At 37.1% G+C, this 16,624-nt stretch overlaps 1 protein-coding gene across 2 annotated transcripts in view; it reads right to left on the bottom strand.

Annotated features, from left to right (window-relative positions):
• The window catches only part of ENPP3 (ectonucleotide pyrophosphatase/phosphodiesterase 3), a gene marked incomplete at its 5' end in the record, with an annotated part of 64,332 nt that overhangs the window by 34,470 nt on the left and 13,238 nt on the right, over positions 1 to 16,624 (bottom strand). For both annotated transcript variants that reach the window (XM_079939945.1, XM_079939944.1), the window contains 7 exons: positions 1,090 to 1,198; positions 5,467 to 5,539; positions 6,045 to 6,110; positions 7,692 to 7,801; positions 8,367 to 8,486; positions 10,796 to 10,875; positions 15,706 to 15,803. In XM_079939945.1, coding sequence (XP_079796071.1) covers positions 1,090 to 1,198; positions 5,467 to 5,539; positions 6,045 to 6,110; positions 7,692 to 7,801; positions 8,367 to 8,486; positions 10,796 to 10,875; positions 15,706 to 15,803 — 656 coding nt within the window. The remainder of the gene's footprint in view (positions 1 to 1,089; positions 1,199 to 5,466; positions 5,540 to 6,044; positions 6,111 to 7,691; positions 7,802 to 8,366; positions 8,487 to 10,795; positions 10,876 to 15,705; positions 15,804 to 16,624) is intronic.

The following is a 16,624-nucleotide window of genomic DNA, read 5'->3' as shown; positions in this document are numbered from 1 at the left end:
GTTCTCTGTAGGAAGCTAATTAAACCTTTATAACATCTGATTTTACATAAAGCAACATGATATATTTTTAAATCAAAAAATAACATGCATTTTTATAAAACAATACATTAAGCAAGAGAACAAAGTCTAGATAATTTTTACTTTTCATAAGTGTATTATTTAAATTTATATAAGAAGCATATGCTTTAAAAAAGAATTGGTAGTTAAACCTTTTTTATTTGAAGATTCTTCAGACTCCATCCATATTTTTATTATTTTTACCATTCATTTTATTATTTTTATATTTTATAATTTTTTAACAAAATATGCATTAAAATATTTTCTTCAATTTTAAAACAATGGGTCAAAGTATTAGGGAACCATTTTAGAAACTTAAAATAAATTACTGTCTCACGTTATCTTGTTGTAAGATATAAACAATATTCTGCAGACGTGTCCCTTTTCCTCTTCTCACCCCATCTAGATTACCCTGTCTAGAAAAGGTCCACTTCTGCTTTACATACTTCCTACCACACCACATCAAGGAAAATACTTGGCATTGAGTTAGCACTTAAAAAATATTTGTTGAATGAATGAGTACTTTAAAAGTGAGGTTGCAGAGGGCATGACGTCTGTCTCACTTCTTTTAATATTCAGGTTGACGGAAATGGAGAACTACCCTCAAGCAGAGAAATGTGGAGTGACAGGACTTTATAGAAGTCTATTCACATGACCAAAAAAATACACAGAACATGGTAAAACTAGCCAATTCAGCAAACTGCAGCCAATCTATATGAATGAATCATTCACTGAAAAGAAGACACTTTTTATGATGACAGCCCAGCCACATCCTTGTTAAGTACTACTAACTCCAAATATATAGAAAATTAAGTGTATGGATAGATTTTTCAGAGTGAATGTTAGAATAATTAAACTAAAAGTATAAATTTTAGTCCTCTATTCATCACAGCCTACTACAAAGCTCATTCTTTGCTCATTTAAGAGCTTCTAGGTCTAGAAATAGACTTTTGAAAATCTCTATTTTTTTGTATGCCCCCCAAAGTGATAAGATTTAAGCAATGATAAAATATGATTTTAAAGAAAGCATACCATGGTCAGCCAAGAGGATTATATTGACACAATTGACTAAGTTTCTCTGCTTTAGGCCTTCCATCAACAATCCAAAAGTGTAATCTACTAACTGTAAGGCTTGAATTACCTAAGGAAAAAAAAATTGGAGTTAAGATTATCTTCATGGATTAAGGCTTAATTAACCAAACCATTACCTAATCAAGTAAAAATTAAATAATTTCCTTCTCTGAAATTGCTGGGTTTTGAAATAGGATATCAGAGCCCAGCACCCATACTACATTTACCAAATACCACTTCCCTATATTTCTATAGACAAAAAAAAAATTAAACCATATTCCTTACAAAGGGAAATAGACTACTGGCCAATAAATACCTGAGAAAAAGTGTTCAACTTCAACATTATTCAAACATTATTTAACTGCAAAGGTTTTCATGATAATTTCCAGTGCTGGGGAGAAGAGTCCACAGACACTTCTATAGGAGCCTAAATGGTTACACGTGTTCCAGAGAACAGTGTGACAATGTGTAGCCAGAGAGTTTAAAGGGGGCATACCCTATAACCTAATAATTCTGTTTCTGGGCATTTGTCCAGAAACATACAAGGATATTCATCACATTATTTATTTACAATTTAAATAGAAGAAAAAAATTATACCATATCCTTTAGTAGGTATACTCAATAACAATTAAAAAATATTTAAGCAACCTAAATATCCATCAACAGAGGAATGTATAAAGAAGATGTGGTACATATCTACAATGGAATATTACTCAGCCATAAAAAGGAACGAAATTGGGTCATTTGTAGAGATGTGGATGGATCTAGAGACTGTCATACAGAGTGAAGTAAGTCAGAAAGAGAAAAACAAATATTGTATATTAACGCATATATGTGGAATCTAGAAAAATGGTACAGATGACCTTATTTGCAAAGCAGAAATAGAGACACAGACGTAGAGAACTAATGTATGGATACGAAGGGGGAAAGGGGTTGGGGATGGGAGGAATTGGGAGATTGGGATTGACATATATACGCTATTGATACTATGTATAAAATAGATAACTAATGAGAACATACTGTATAGCACAGGGAACTCTACTTAATGCACTGTGGTGACCTAAATGGGAAGGAAATCCAAAAAAGAGGGAATATATGTATATGTATAACTGATTCATTTTGCTGTACAGTAGAAACTAATACAACATTGTAAAGCAACTATACTCCAATAAAAAATAATTTTAAAAATATTTTTAAAGAACAATGGCATAGGAAGATGATCACCGTACAATGCTAAAGTTAAAAAATTAAAGCCAAACTGTATACACACCCATACATATTGCATAATCCAATTTTGTTTTTAAATATATTCAGCATTTCATAGTAAAGTCACATATATGGAAAACCAAAAGAAAATATATCAAGGTACAGTTAATAGTGATTGTCTCTGAATAATGAGTTGGAGTTCATTTTTATTTTATTGTTTATATTCTTCTGTATTTTTAGACTTTTCTACACTTTATTGATATAGTATATTTAACTGACTTAAGGTTTAAGCGAATAACTTTTAACTAACATAACCTCATCTTTTTTCAGTTAATAAGAAAATATAATAGCACTTTCCCCACAGGATTGGGAAAAATGTTTAATCTTCTTAGTGCTATTATAACAATGATTGCCTTTTGTTTTCTTTTTTGAGAAAGGATTTTACAAGCCAATTACTGTTAAGAGTGTTAGTGCATTATCTCATGAAACCTCTCAGCAAATATTCATGGAAGGTGCTATTGGAATTTCCAGCTATAGAGACCAGGAAACTTGAGGTTTAAAACAGTTAAGTGACATGCTGTTGATCCCACAGTTACTAAGGGACAGGGCAGGACTTTAACTCAAATCATCTCTATATACTGCTAAATCTGTCATCAACTCCATGACACTTTCCTGACCCTCATTCTCAGGGTCACCACGCACTCTGGTTTGCCAGTGAGAGTCATGGTTTCCACCTGTCATCACAGCATAATTATGTTCCCTTTCACACAGTCCACCTACTCACTCCTCCCGGCTGCACTCAGAGCACTTCCTCCTCTGTCCTCCCCTGGCACCCTGGCATCCCGCTACCTTTGGACTCTCCACAGTTTAGAAATCATCTGTGCCTGTGTCTGTCTCCCCAGGAGCATGGGAGCTCCTGCAGGGAAGGGACTGTGCAACCAAACTCATCACCTGCTTCCTAAGCACAGAGCTGTTCACAAAGTACACACTCCATAGATGGCACGTTGCACTGAACGTGAAGTGAGTAGATGCCAGCCTCCTAACAATAGCAATAGCAAAGCCATAAAGCCTTCCAGTTTCTGCATCTGTTTGGCCTCTTCTTAAGTTTTAAATGAGGCTTTGTCTTAATCCTTCTAGTTTCACTCTTCACTCTTTCTTTCCTTAGGACATCTCCGCTTCCATGCACCATCTGTATGCTGCCAAACGACCTGATCGCCAACTCCTTTGAGCTTTAAATCCATATTCAGTTGCCTTCTGGACATCTCCATTTGGATGTCACAGGCACCCCAGTCACAACATGATCTTCACCTCCAAGAAGATGCCCTTCAGTGGTCTTATTGGAGGAAACTGCCTGCTTATGCTAGAAACCTGAAAATCACCATTGATTCCCCCACCCCATCACCTATCTCACACCAAGTCATATCAAGTCCATCTCTAAAATGAATCTTAAATATACCTTCTTCCATCTATGATGGTTGCCACTACAACAGTCCAAGTCACTATCATCTCTTTCCTGAAATGTCATAAAAGCTAACTCATGTCTCCCCACTTTCCCTTGCTCTCTCTAGCCCATTCCTCTTACACGATAAAAGTGATATTTAAATTCACATAGATCTGATCATGTCCTTCCCTGATTAAAATGCCTCAGTGCTTCCCATTGCACGTCTTATGGCCTAGAAGAACTCGCATGGTTTGGCGCTTGCCTCCTTCTGTAAGCTTCCTCTTAGCCCTCTCCCCTGGTCCACAGTGCACCTGACACTAGTGAGAGATAATCCTCGTATAGCAATTCAGACAGTACCTGGCACAGAGCAGCACACAATAAGAGTTAGCTGCTATTCTTATTTTTACCATTATCATATTGTCTAGCTATCTGTCCATTTGTCTGTCCATTTGTTCCTCTAATGTGCTCAGCTCTTCCCTTAATCAGGCCATTTGTGAAATTTTTATCTTTTTTGTTATTCAGAGAACTTTCTAACCATCCCCAACCCAGACTAGGTTAGCCCCTAAAGACCTCTCAGGGCAACCTGATCGTTCCCTTTGCAGCACTTTTCCAAATTACACTTAAAATTTATTTGGGTACTAAACTAGAGCATTGGATAGAAGAAAAAGATATGGCACCTAAAGTCAGCTGTAGGGGTCAGACAAATGCAGAATAGAGTAACTCCTCTCAGATCATATAAAGCAGGGATAACAATTAAAATGGAAAAGAAGAAATGGTGAATATGCTTTAGATAGTTACTAAGCCATTCACCCTTAGAATAACCTGATTAAGTGTTAGATTCTGTGAGACACTCAAGGGTGGTGTAGGAATATGAAAGAGGACTAATGGGTTCAGAGTGGTCAGACTTGAGCAGGGCTTATATTAGAAATCATTTTGATTTAATGAAAAGGAAGAAGAAGGGCATTTCTGACAAACACCTAAGTCATGCTGCCAGAACGAATATGCTTGCATTGCAACTGGGGAAAACTGTTAAATGAGTTTCCATGGGGTAAGGAAACGCCATACTCGTGGGGACCTTTGCAACTTTATATCATGTCCAAGACAATGCAGCCTTGAGTGGGTTTTAGAAGAGAATCTGCTTTTTAAAAAAAATCATATTTAAGAACTATATTTCTGTAGTAAATACAAAATGGTTTAGATAATGAAGTAACAAGTATTGAAGAGTCTACCTCAATTATAATGGGGGCCTAGAAGGCGAATAACTCTGCCTGATGCAATAATATATTGTCCAATTATAAGGAACTTCTGATTGGAACTGTGCTTGAATAGACAGCCATATATTCCACGATGGACTTTCAGGTGACATGGCTCGAAATGGGCTACATTAACATGTTAAGTTGACACACGGGATCTAGCCTCGATGTTCTCGTGATGTGAGATAACAATGCTGCATCTAAGTATTCAATAAGTGTTATCAAATTAATCAAGATGCGCTTAATAAGCCAGATATTCTTTTTACACTTTTAACTATTTTGTGGTTATGAAAGCAGATAATCATTTAGACTTTTAACTCTTTTTATGTCTTCATGTATATCAAATACACTTGTATTCAGTGGAAATTAAAGAATAACGTTGCACGCTGTGGGTGAAGGCTAGATGATTTTAGCTTTGTTTAAAAAGAAAAACTTACTGCGGCACTGACTGGTCCCTGAGCATGTCCTGCAGAATCAGGTTGTTCCACGTATATGGTATAAAAATCAGGTCTAGGGGTAAAATTGAAACAGAGAAAGACGTTACCCATTTGGAATAAAGGTACAAGTTGGGTGTGGGAGATTTGTAGGTCTGGAACTTTGTGGCAGTTTCCTCCTCTTTTTCTCTGGTCTTTCCTTCTCTACAACCAGGCCCAGTGGTTCAGTGGTTCTGCTTGGTTTTGGCAGGGATAGTGGTCTAGCAGGAACTAAATGAGACCTTCCAGGATGTAAGCACTTGTCTGACTCAGTGCTGAAAATCTGTCTTGTTCTTGCTAAGACCTCTCTTGATGAGCCACAGCCCCCTGTATTTCCTACTTTATGACTTTCTGCTGACTCTTTTCTCTGCCACGCTAGTTGTTTCTTTAAATGTCTGGTTTTAAGAATAATTCTTGAAAAATGCCTGTAAAAAGGAAACGCCAAGTTTTTTTCCAAAATGGTAATTTAAACTAAGAAATACTTTCATTTTATGCCCACAAACATCCCGCTGTGCCAGCACTTCCCTGACACTAGGTATTACCGTTCAGCTTTGGGCAGGTCCAGCCACTTTAACAATGTAAAGACCCTTTCTTCATATGTGACACTTCTGAAATGAAAAGTAAAAATAATTTTTAAAAATTAATCATATCAAAATAACTTCATTATATGCCTGCTCAGGAAGGCAGGTTGATATTTTCAGATATTTTGTGTCCATATATTATAAAAGGGATTCAGTACTGCTCAAAGGGATTCCCGTTTTCAATACCTATATGGAGATACACTCGACTCACTATAAATTCAATGTATATTGTTTTCTTTCCTTCTCATCCATCCTTCCTTCACTGTTCCCCCGATTAAAATAGAAGGTCATTAATTACTGTTCAATTTGTTGATTTTTATTTACTTCATTCATTTATGCATTTATGTGCACTATCTTTTGTCAGACATGATTTGTTCATTTTAAACAGAATTTATCAGTGAGCAAACCAAAGACGACGTCCTTCCTAGAGGTTACATTCTAGTCAAGGAAGACAAACAATAAATAGGCCTAACACATAAATAAATTACAGAGTGTATTGAAAGGTGAAAAATGCTATGGGAAAACAAAAGCAAGACTAGAGCCAGAATAAGGGGCACTGAGAAACTGGAGTGGGAGAATTTGAATTTGAAAGCTTAGTGTGATGAGGCTAAGACAATACTGAGAAGGTAATTTTTGAGCTACAGCCAGAAGGAGGTGAGGGAGCGGGCTGTACAGATACATGGAGTGAGATTGTCTCAGGCAGAGGAACAGCCTGTGCAAAGGCCCTACAGCAGAAGCAAGCCTGGTATGCTGGGGTCACCGAAAAGGTCAGTATGGCTCGAGCAGAGTGACAGAACCCAGGAAAGTAGCTGGAGAGGAGTCTGAGAGGCAGGGGCACAGCAGGGCTCATACCACAAGGGCCTTGTAGGCTTTACTCTTTGCTAAACTGCAAGCCGTTGAAGTTTTTGGTGCACAAGAGTGTCATAATTGGACTTGTTCTTTTAAGTAATTATTCTGGCTAATAAACTGAGAATAGATTATAGGGAACAGAAATAGAAACAGGGAGACGTGTAAAAAGGCAGCTGCAGTAGTGCAGGCAAAAGAGGATGACGGCTCGACCAGAGTGTTAATGCTGGGGGTAATAAAAAGCTCTCAGACTGCATATAATATTTTGAATTAGAGGCACAAGGGTTTGCTGACAGACGGGATGAGGGATGTAAGAGAGAGGAATCAACGTTGACTTCAAGATTGTTTGGCCCAAACAACTGGAAAAATAAAATTACCATCAAGATTAAGACCAAAAAAAAAAAAAATTCTAGGGCTTCCCTGGTAGCACAGTGGTTAAGAATCCGCCTGCCAATGCAGGGGACACGGGTTTGAGCCCTGGTCCAGGACGATCCCGCATGCTGCAGAGCAACTAAGCCCATGCACCACAACAACTGAAGCCCGCGCATCACAACTACCAAAGCCCGCACACCTAGAGTCTGTGTGCCCCAACAAGAGAAGCACTGCAGTGAGAAGCCCATGCACCGCAACGAAGAGTAGCCTCCCCTCACCGCAACTAGAGAAAGCCCGCGCACAGCAACAAAGACCCAACGCAGCCAACAACAAAAAAAAATTCTAATCATCCCTGCCTAGACAAGATCACATCTGCAGGTGCTTTAGTACCTGTTGTAAGTCCTATATATGGAAGGAAAGGTGCCATTTATAGCCACATCTGATCCTGGCCAAAAGTAGGTACCAGCTTTTAAACCCTGATACATGGCTGTCAGCCAGATCTATAAGAAGAGAAAATTTCAAATGAGTGGAGGTCAAGAGAATAATCAGTTTGAGTAGAAATGGTGCCATTTATGAGAAACTGAACAGTATTAACAGTTGCAAAATTTATTCAACTATTAAAATGTATTTAAATTATTTAAAATTTGTCTTTGTTGCAGTTCAGAAAAGTAATTATCCAGGCATCTACTTCAAAAATCAAAAAACATAGGACAGTAAGAAAGATCATTTTTCAAATTGGTAAAATTGTACAGTTCTTCTTTCCCTTTTAAAGATTTAGAAAACAGAATGAGTAAAAACGTTAACAGATAATCTTTCTGAGTAATTTCCAGGTTGATACGTTTATAATACAACATCCAAGTTTCAACTGAAGACAATTTAGGTGAACAACTATACACGTTAAAAAGATTCAAATTATAATTATAAATAGTGGTGAAACACTGTCCCACCCCTAGCCCTTAGAAATTAAAAAGATAATGTAAAACTCAAAGTGGAGAGAGAAGAGAGATCCACTGTCACGTTGGGAAATGAAGGTTACTTTGGAGCCACAAGGAGAATGCTACATACTGGTTGTCCATGCCACCAAACTGGATTATTTTTCTCCTCTGAAGAGAGTGAAAAGTTCTTGTTGAGGTGTACATCATACATTTTATTGTCAATGATGCCATGTGATTCTGGATATAACCCCTAAAATGATAATTTTTAAAAAAGATTTAAGATAAAATAATAAATTAATAAAACATACATTTAAATTGAAATAGCATAAGACCCATAACTCATATTTGAAAAGATGCCATATACCCTTCAATAGAAAACCCCTGGATCTGAACCCTAATACCAAATATACATACTAGTATTATATATATACTAGTTCCACCGTGGTCTATAGCTGCAAATGAATGACATTAGGCAGATGATTTGGGCTGATGGTTTTAATATAACTCATGTTATTAATAACTGTTTGTTAATTATAGATTCTATATTATAATAATGACTAGCTATTGGTTTTATTGGCAGTAATAGCAAGAAATTTACTACATGGATGCTTTTAAGTATCAGATAGCCTGGCAAATGGGTTAAAATGTGTTACCAGCAATTTAAAAGGAAGCCTGCCAAGTCTCTGTACTTCCTCCCTTCCATCCATCCATCAATCCAGTCATTCCTTCAATTCACATATTTTTATTGAATGCCCATGATACCCTATGCAGTTGTAACTACATTTAGAGAGATTTTTAGGGTCATTATTTCAGAACATTACTATATATATGAATATGAATACATATGCATATGTAGGAAATTAATAGCACTTATGTATAATCCCTTATTTATATATACATGTATAAGTATTATATATTATGTATGTAGACTTATGTATGTGTACATATAGTCAATTCTTGCTATTTGCAATAGTTATGCTCTATAAAGTTGCTGCAAACACTGAATTAGTGAATAGCGAACCACTGCTCCTAGAGAAAATAAAGGGTTAGGTTCCTGTGAGCCTCTGGTTACAATATTTTTGTCTACTGATCCATATGTAATCTTGTTTTATGTGTGTTTCTGTTTGAAGATCCCTTATTTAATATATATTTTTAGTTCAGTATAACTCATGACTGAACAAAGCTTATCTAACACACATATCTTCTCCATAAGGTACATCACAGACTTCTTGCTCTTAGGAACACTAGAAATTACTTGAGCACCACACTTGAGGGCCATTGTAAACAGCAAAATCTCCAAGAAAAAAACACAAACATGTGAAAAACATGGCACTAAATAGACAGTGGACTTTGAAAACATTTGTTTATAGAATGAGAGCTAAAAACAAGAAGGCAGAGTATTGCCTTGTTAGACCTCAGCTGGAAACATGTGAGCTGGGTAACTCAAATGTTTAGGTGAATCTGCAAAATGGAATCTGCATTTATACATGCACACACACACACGCAAACACACATATATACATATATACATACATATAATTACTTAAGGACTAAAATTTAAATAAGTTGTAATTACTGTTCCATACTAATAAAAGACTAAATGCAATGTAGTAAAGACATAATATCCTTTGGCAATAAAGCCTGAGGCAGAGAACGCCTTAAGATGTATTCTAAATCTATAAATATTAAATAAGTTAATCTTCCTCTGGTTCATTTTGATCATTTCATGTACGTCTTCTCATACATTGAGGAGAATTCATTTGCTTTACTTGCTTTATCTAAAGAGGTATAGCCAGTTTGGGACTTCCCTGGTGGCGCAGTGGTTAAGAATCCACCTGCCAATGCTGGAGACACGGGTTCGAGCCCTGGTCCCGGAAGGTCCCATATGCAGCAGAGCAACTAAGCCCGTGCTCCACAACTACTGAGCCTGTGCGCCACAACTACTGAAGCCTGTGCGCCTAGAGCCTGTGCTCCGCAACAATGAGAAGCCCGCACACGGCAACAAAGCGTGGCCCCTGCTCACTGCAACTAGAGAAAGCCCGTGCGTAACAACAAAGACCCAATGCAGACAAAAATAAATAAATAAATGTTTAAAAATAAATAAATTTATAAAGAGATATAGCCGGTTTGAATTCAATTATGAAACAAGAGACTTTATCAAATTAAATATAATAAAAAAAGACTAGGAAAGAAAGAAATTTCCCACATCAGAGTGGCTGTCCTCATACATAGCCTACCATTCTCAGCAGACCTTCAGATAAATGGAGGTTAATCAACAGATCAGAATAGAGGGTATTTCTCACATCCAAGAGGCTATCCTGGCCTGTCACAGAGGTAAATGAACCTACTGCTGGGACACTCATTCGTAGTTAACATCTCACAGCCCTGGATTGACCCCATACTGAGACACTCCTTCCCAGTCTGAATTAGCTGTGACTGCCACCACACATGCTCGTGAAATGTGTGACCTGCGGCTTGGCCAGTTCCGCCTACGCATGTCTGGTGTGGTCAGTTGCCCTTCGGGGGCCTGTCAGTCTTGCCACTGGGCTAAGCACTTACCGTGACAATGGTGTAATGATTTGGGAAGGTTTTGGTCGGATAGACAGGTCTCAGGTATTTTGAATGAATTCCGCATGTTTCTGCAGCAAAGGATAGTGAGAAATTAAGACGTTGTTTCTTCCTCAGAAGTTGTTTGAATATAAAAATCTGAACGTGCAAGTTTCACAGAGAAATAGAAAACTAATTAAGGGGTGAATTAGATGGAAAGAGGTCGAAATTCTGATGCTTAAAATTCCTCCATTCCAAGGAATGACAGTTTTCAGGAGAGGAGTGAGTTAAATCAGGGTCAGGAAAATTTTTCTATAAAGAACCAGATAATAAATATGTTAGGCTTTGCAAACCCATATGGTCTCTGTTGCAACAGCTCAACTCTGCTATTAAGGCCTCTAAGCATCTATAGACAACATGTAAACAAATGAGCATAGCTGTGTTCTAATAAAACTTTATTTGAAGACATTGAAATTTGAATTTCACATATTTTTTTTGCATGGCACAAAATATTTTTTTTTTCCCAACCATTTAAGAATGAGAACAATTCTTAGCATTAACAGGCCTTACAAAAACAGGCAGAGTGGGCCGGATTTGGCCTGTGGGCCACAGCTTGCTGACCCCTGAGCTAAATGTACCCTGCTTTACACAGTGCCAGCTTTGTTTGCTTTTGCTGCTCCCCTCTTTCTGACCCAGGTCATTATAACAAGAATTTCTATATAACATCCGCTTCTCAGCCAGTTCTTATACATAAATTATCCAATATAACAAAAGTGAACACGACTATCTAGATAACTGAAAAGGAATTTAACTTGTGTAAATGCATAAGCCCATGCCACAAAGCAATGTTACAAGATGAACTAACTTTCCCACTTATTATTTTCACTCAGTACAGTTTCCATCTGATCAGTGGAGTTTCCTGCGATCTGTTTTCCCCAAAGCACGGCATCAAATTTGCTTTCAGTTATTCTATTGTTTTCATCTGTGCAATAACTCTGCTCAAGGAGGTCAGAACCACTAAGGCACACTGATATTTCCTCTGCAGCAGTGAAGTATGAGAAGTTTTCCATACCAAAATCCTACCAACTCTAATTCTAAAAGAGAGCTTCACCATTAGAGATTCTATTTAGGTTAAAACAAAAAGTGCAAAGGATTGTTGTCCAGAAAGCAACAAACATTGCAACTGGAAATAATGAAGGTTTTCTCAGATAGGCTTGGAACTGGTCTCCTTCCCAGCCTCGAGAACAGTGTTTCCAATATGATCCAGGAATTTCCTCCTTCAGAAGCTTCTTGGATCCAATACCAAATCTACTAAATAGGACTCTGGTGGGGATGGGGGAGGTTGAAAGGTGGAAGAAAAGGAGCTCAAAAAATCTGCATTTCTAGCAAGCACCCCAAGTGGTTCTGATGTACTCAAGTTTGAGGCCTGCTCTAGGACATAACATATAATCAACTTTTTTCTTTCTCAGTCAATACCCCCAATAAATAAATCATGTCCTCAATCAGTGAAAGACGCATTTAATATTGTTAAGAAGTCATGTGATAGAAAATAAAATGAGATCTCATCCACTGATAAAAGAATTTAAGTGGGGAAAACAACCATACAATAGAGAGAGATATAAGGTCAGTTTCTGTTTTTATTTCCCTGAAATATAGGTAAATGGTTCAAATTCTTAAATGCCTAAAGGCACAGAGTATAAAATAAAAAACAAAGCTAAGCTACCAGTGATGTAAAAACATGACACCTTCGTACTTTTAAACAGGACACATCAGTTGACTATCTACAGATTCAAGCTACCATTTTCGATCACCTGCCTTTGAACCAGAGCTATCATAGAATAACTCATCAAAAGCAAGATCTTCTACCATTGTTTCTTCCAGGTCTTAAGAATCTAAATTATGACTGAACAGAATAATTCTGGAAGAACACACAATAAACCAATAAGAATAGTTGCTTCTACAGAGAAAAATGAGGAAGATCAGGAAAGAGAGTCTGTTGGTTGGTTGGTTGGTTTTTTTGTTTGTTTTTTTACTGTATACCCTATAATGTCACTTGTAAAAGTTTATCATTTGCATGTTTTACTCCTTAAAAAACATATTTTTAAAAAGAAAGTACCAACCGAAAAATATTCTGAAAATATAAATGGAATAAATATATATCCATAGTAACTATAAACTATAAGAAGAAGTGGAAGACTGAATGGATGAGTAGGTGAAATAGCTGAAGAATGTACAGATGCAGCAAAAGCAGTACTAGGAAAGAAGTTCATAGCAATAAACACCTACATTAAAAAAGAAGAAATTTCAAATAAACAACCTAAATTTACACCTTAAGGAACTAGAAAAAGAACAAACAAAATCCAAAGTTAGTAAAAAAGAAGAAAACAGCAAAGATTATAGCAGAAATAAGTGAAATAGAGAATAGAAACACAGTTCCAAAAATCAACAAAATTAAAGTTGGTTTTTTGAAAAGATAAACAAAATTGACAAACCTTTAGCTAGATTAAGGGAAAAAAAGACTCAAATCAATAAAATCAGAAACCGAAACCAATACCACAGAAATAGAAAGGATTATAAGAGACTGCTATGAACAATTACACCCCACGAACTGCATAACTTAGAAGAAATGGATAAATTCCTAGAAACATACAACCTTCCAAATCTGAATTATGAAGAAACAGAAAATCTGAACAGACCAAAAACAAGTAATCAAAAACCTCCAAACAAAGAAAAAGCCCAAGACAAGATGGCTTCACAGGTTAATTTTCCCTAACATTTAAAGAAGAATTAATGTCAATTCTTCTCAAACTCTGCCAAAAATTTGAAGAGGCGAGAACACACCCAAACTCATTTCATGAGATCAGCATTACCCTGACACCAAAGCCAGAGAAGGATACTATAATAAAAGAAAATTCCAGGCCAATACCTTCATGAATTTAGATGTAAAAATTCTCAACAAAATACTAGCAAGACAAATTCCACAGCACATTAAAAGGATCATACACCACTTTCAAGTGAGATTTATCCATGGGATGCAAGGATAGTTACTACTAGTCTTGTACTATCTCCAGTTTCACATCTAACTTTCCAAGAAATCTGACTTCTAGTTCAAGCTAAATCATTTCTATCTCACCTGACAGTTTGTTGATCCCGGCCCTTCTTTGTCTGCTCGCACTCACGTTAGGACAAGACAACAACCTCATGTTCTCACTAGAGTCCATGACCCCTTGGTAGTCACTGATATAACTCACTGCACTGTGGTATTAGTCCATGCTCAGTTTCCAGGCAGCTTGATAAGACACTAGAGATGAGGTTCTAGACTTCCTTAAAGTGATGCCTGCTGTCACATACCTCACCTCAACCCTACCATTCTTGGGAGGTCCTAATCCTAAATCTTTTAACACATCTACTCTAAATTGGACCTCCTAGAAATGAAGAGCCCATTTTGCCTTGGTAGACCTAATTAGTTATGGCTTCACACATTAAAGGATCGAGATGTTGTACAAATGACTTAAAAAATATTTTAAACCTTAGAAAGGAAGGCTCTTAATGGCCCAGTATTTCACTGGTGTCCTTTCCAACTCTCAAGGGGATGAGCAAATAAAATAATTCCACTTCTAAAGGGGTCCAGTTCAGCCTGGCTAGATAAATTCCCTTTTGGACACAGGATTTGATATCCAGACTACCAAGGGAAATGCAGATAAGGAAATAGAAACTGAGAGTTGTTAATGGCTTTTCAGGCTAAAGTAACTCAGCAGTAAGTGACAAATCCTGAATTTGGAGCCAGTTCTGTCAGAGGCCCAACATCTAAATCTCTTTGCTAAAGATCTACCTCAGAGAGTGTAGGAGAACCTGAAGAGACAAAGTCCCTTATGCTGTAGGGGGGAAGTAATTGATCTTTCTACAGTCAAGGAATTTTAGTGCTGGGATTAGTAGTAGAAATCATTAGGTCTAATCCTCTCATTTTACAAATGAGGAAACTGAGGCCCAGAAAAGGTGATCACCTTACTCAAAGTCAAAAGCTAGTTTTTAACAATTTGGAGAAAAATAAAAAGAGGAAACCAGTAAAATTGTCAGAAATTTTCAGGACCATGGAGGTAAAAGAGGGCCTGGTAGAAGGGGGAAGTAAGAGAGGAACTGAAGGGCAGTGAAGACGATGCGCCCTAGAGCCAACCCTCTGATACTGCTTAACTTTGTGTCCTCGGGTTCTCCATTCTTCTTTATTATTGACTTTATAAAACTGTGTGAAGTCCAAGTACCCTAACTCAGAAGTACATCATGATAAAGATGCCAATAAAAATAATAATTACAGTAATAACTGAAAATCATCCAATGTACACTATGTCCATGGTCTCACAGTATTTCTATGAGGTGGTAAGTGACCATTTTACAGATGAAGAGACTAGGGCACCAACCGTGCAAGTAAACTTGCCGAAGGTCTCAGAGCTAGTAAGTGGTGGAGCCAGGTTCCAGGCACTTTGATTCCAGAACTGGACAGAGATACTGGACTTTTCACTTACTGGAGCCTTGGTATCTGCTGATTCTGTCCAGTCTGCTCAGGCTCCTTCAGGTTCCCATCCTTACTGGTCATATCTACCTTGCTGAGACCCAGAACCCAGGGCTGACAAATGCCAATTTTGAGAGAGTATCTATGAACAGATTTTCACAGAGCAGAAGTTATATTCAAATATAAAACGAATCAAAATAAACAAACAAAAAGATAAACACGCTGCAGAAGAAGGAAGGAGGAGCCAAGAAGGATGAAAATAGCTGTTGCGTAGTAAACGCATCAAACTCTTGAGAGGACCCAGAACTAAGACAAACCGCTAGCATTAAAGGTCAGAAAGAAAAGTGTTAGTTAATCTAGACATTAACTAACTAGGTGTCTATCATCTGCATGTCCCTGATTAGAGGAGACTTACTCAGTTTATTGATATTTGGTATTAGAGAACCCCATGTCTGTAAATATTCAGCTCTAAATCCATCCATGGAAAACAAAATAACTGGTGGCAGGTCAAATCTGAAAATGGAAAATAAGAATTTGTCCATTATTTTGATTTTTTAAAAAAGACACTTTTCTGTACTACTTATAATTCTCTAAATTAGAAAACACTAAGAAAATACAGCCAGAAATAGTTCTAAGTCAAGTTTTCCTTTCTCTTTTTAAAAATTATTTCCCTTTACAATCAGTATGTCCAGTATGTTATTAATCCATAGTAAAAATGTACAGTATTTTTTAAAAGGTGTTACATAACTTATCTGGGTCTTTCAACTTGGAGATCTACCACCCTTTGAGTTCTAGAGTTTAAATAATGTTAGCTAACTTTATTTCTGTTTGCTCCTTGGCACTGGCTATCGGTGACACCCAGGTATACCATATATGAAATTTCTCTAGCCCTGAGTGTTTACAATGACCAGGCAGTGCACTGTGGAGAAAAAGGGATTGGCCTCAGAAAGACAAGTTTGATTCTCTGCTTCATTCTTTATGAGCTGTTTAACTGAGCAGTTATTCAACCTCTCAAAACTCAGTCCCAACCCACACACCCAGCACTTTGGAATCATTACAACATGGCACATTAGTATCATTGCCTCACCTCAAATAAATGTAGTATTTTACAGGGGCAGGTATACATGGAGCTAATTATTTGTAGTTTTACGGTAGAAGTCAGCAGCATGCAAGCAGAGCACTAATAAAACATCACCAGAAATGAGATTTTATATTAGAGACATTTCAAAATCCCAGCTTTGGGATGTCCTGGCTGGAGTCATTTAGATCTAAATTCTAATCCTGATCGTAGGACCTTGGGATGTTAGTACAAATATTTCAACCATTTTTTAAGT

The sequence above is a fragment of the Stenella coeruleoalba genome (assembly GCF_951394435.1).
Source record: "Stenella coeruleoalba genome assembly, chromosome: 12".
Taxonomy (NCBI): domain Eukaryota; kingdom Metazoa; phylum Chordata; class Mammalia; order Artiodactyla; family Delphinidae; genus Stenella; species Stenella coeruleoalba.
Note: the sequence above shows the minus strand (reverse complement) of the source record. Positions and strands in the feature narration are given on the sequence as shown.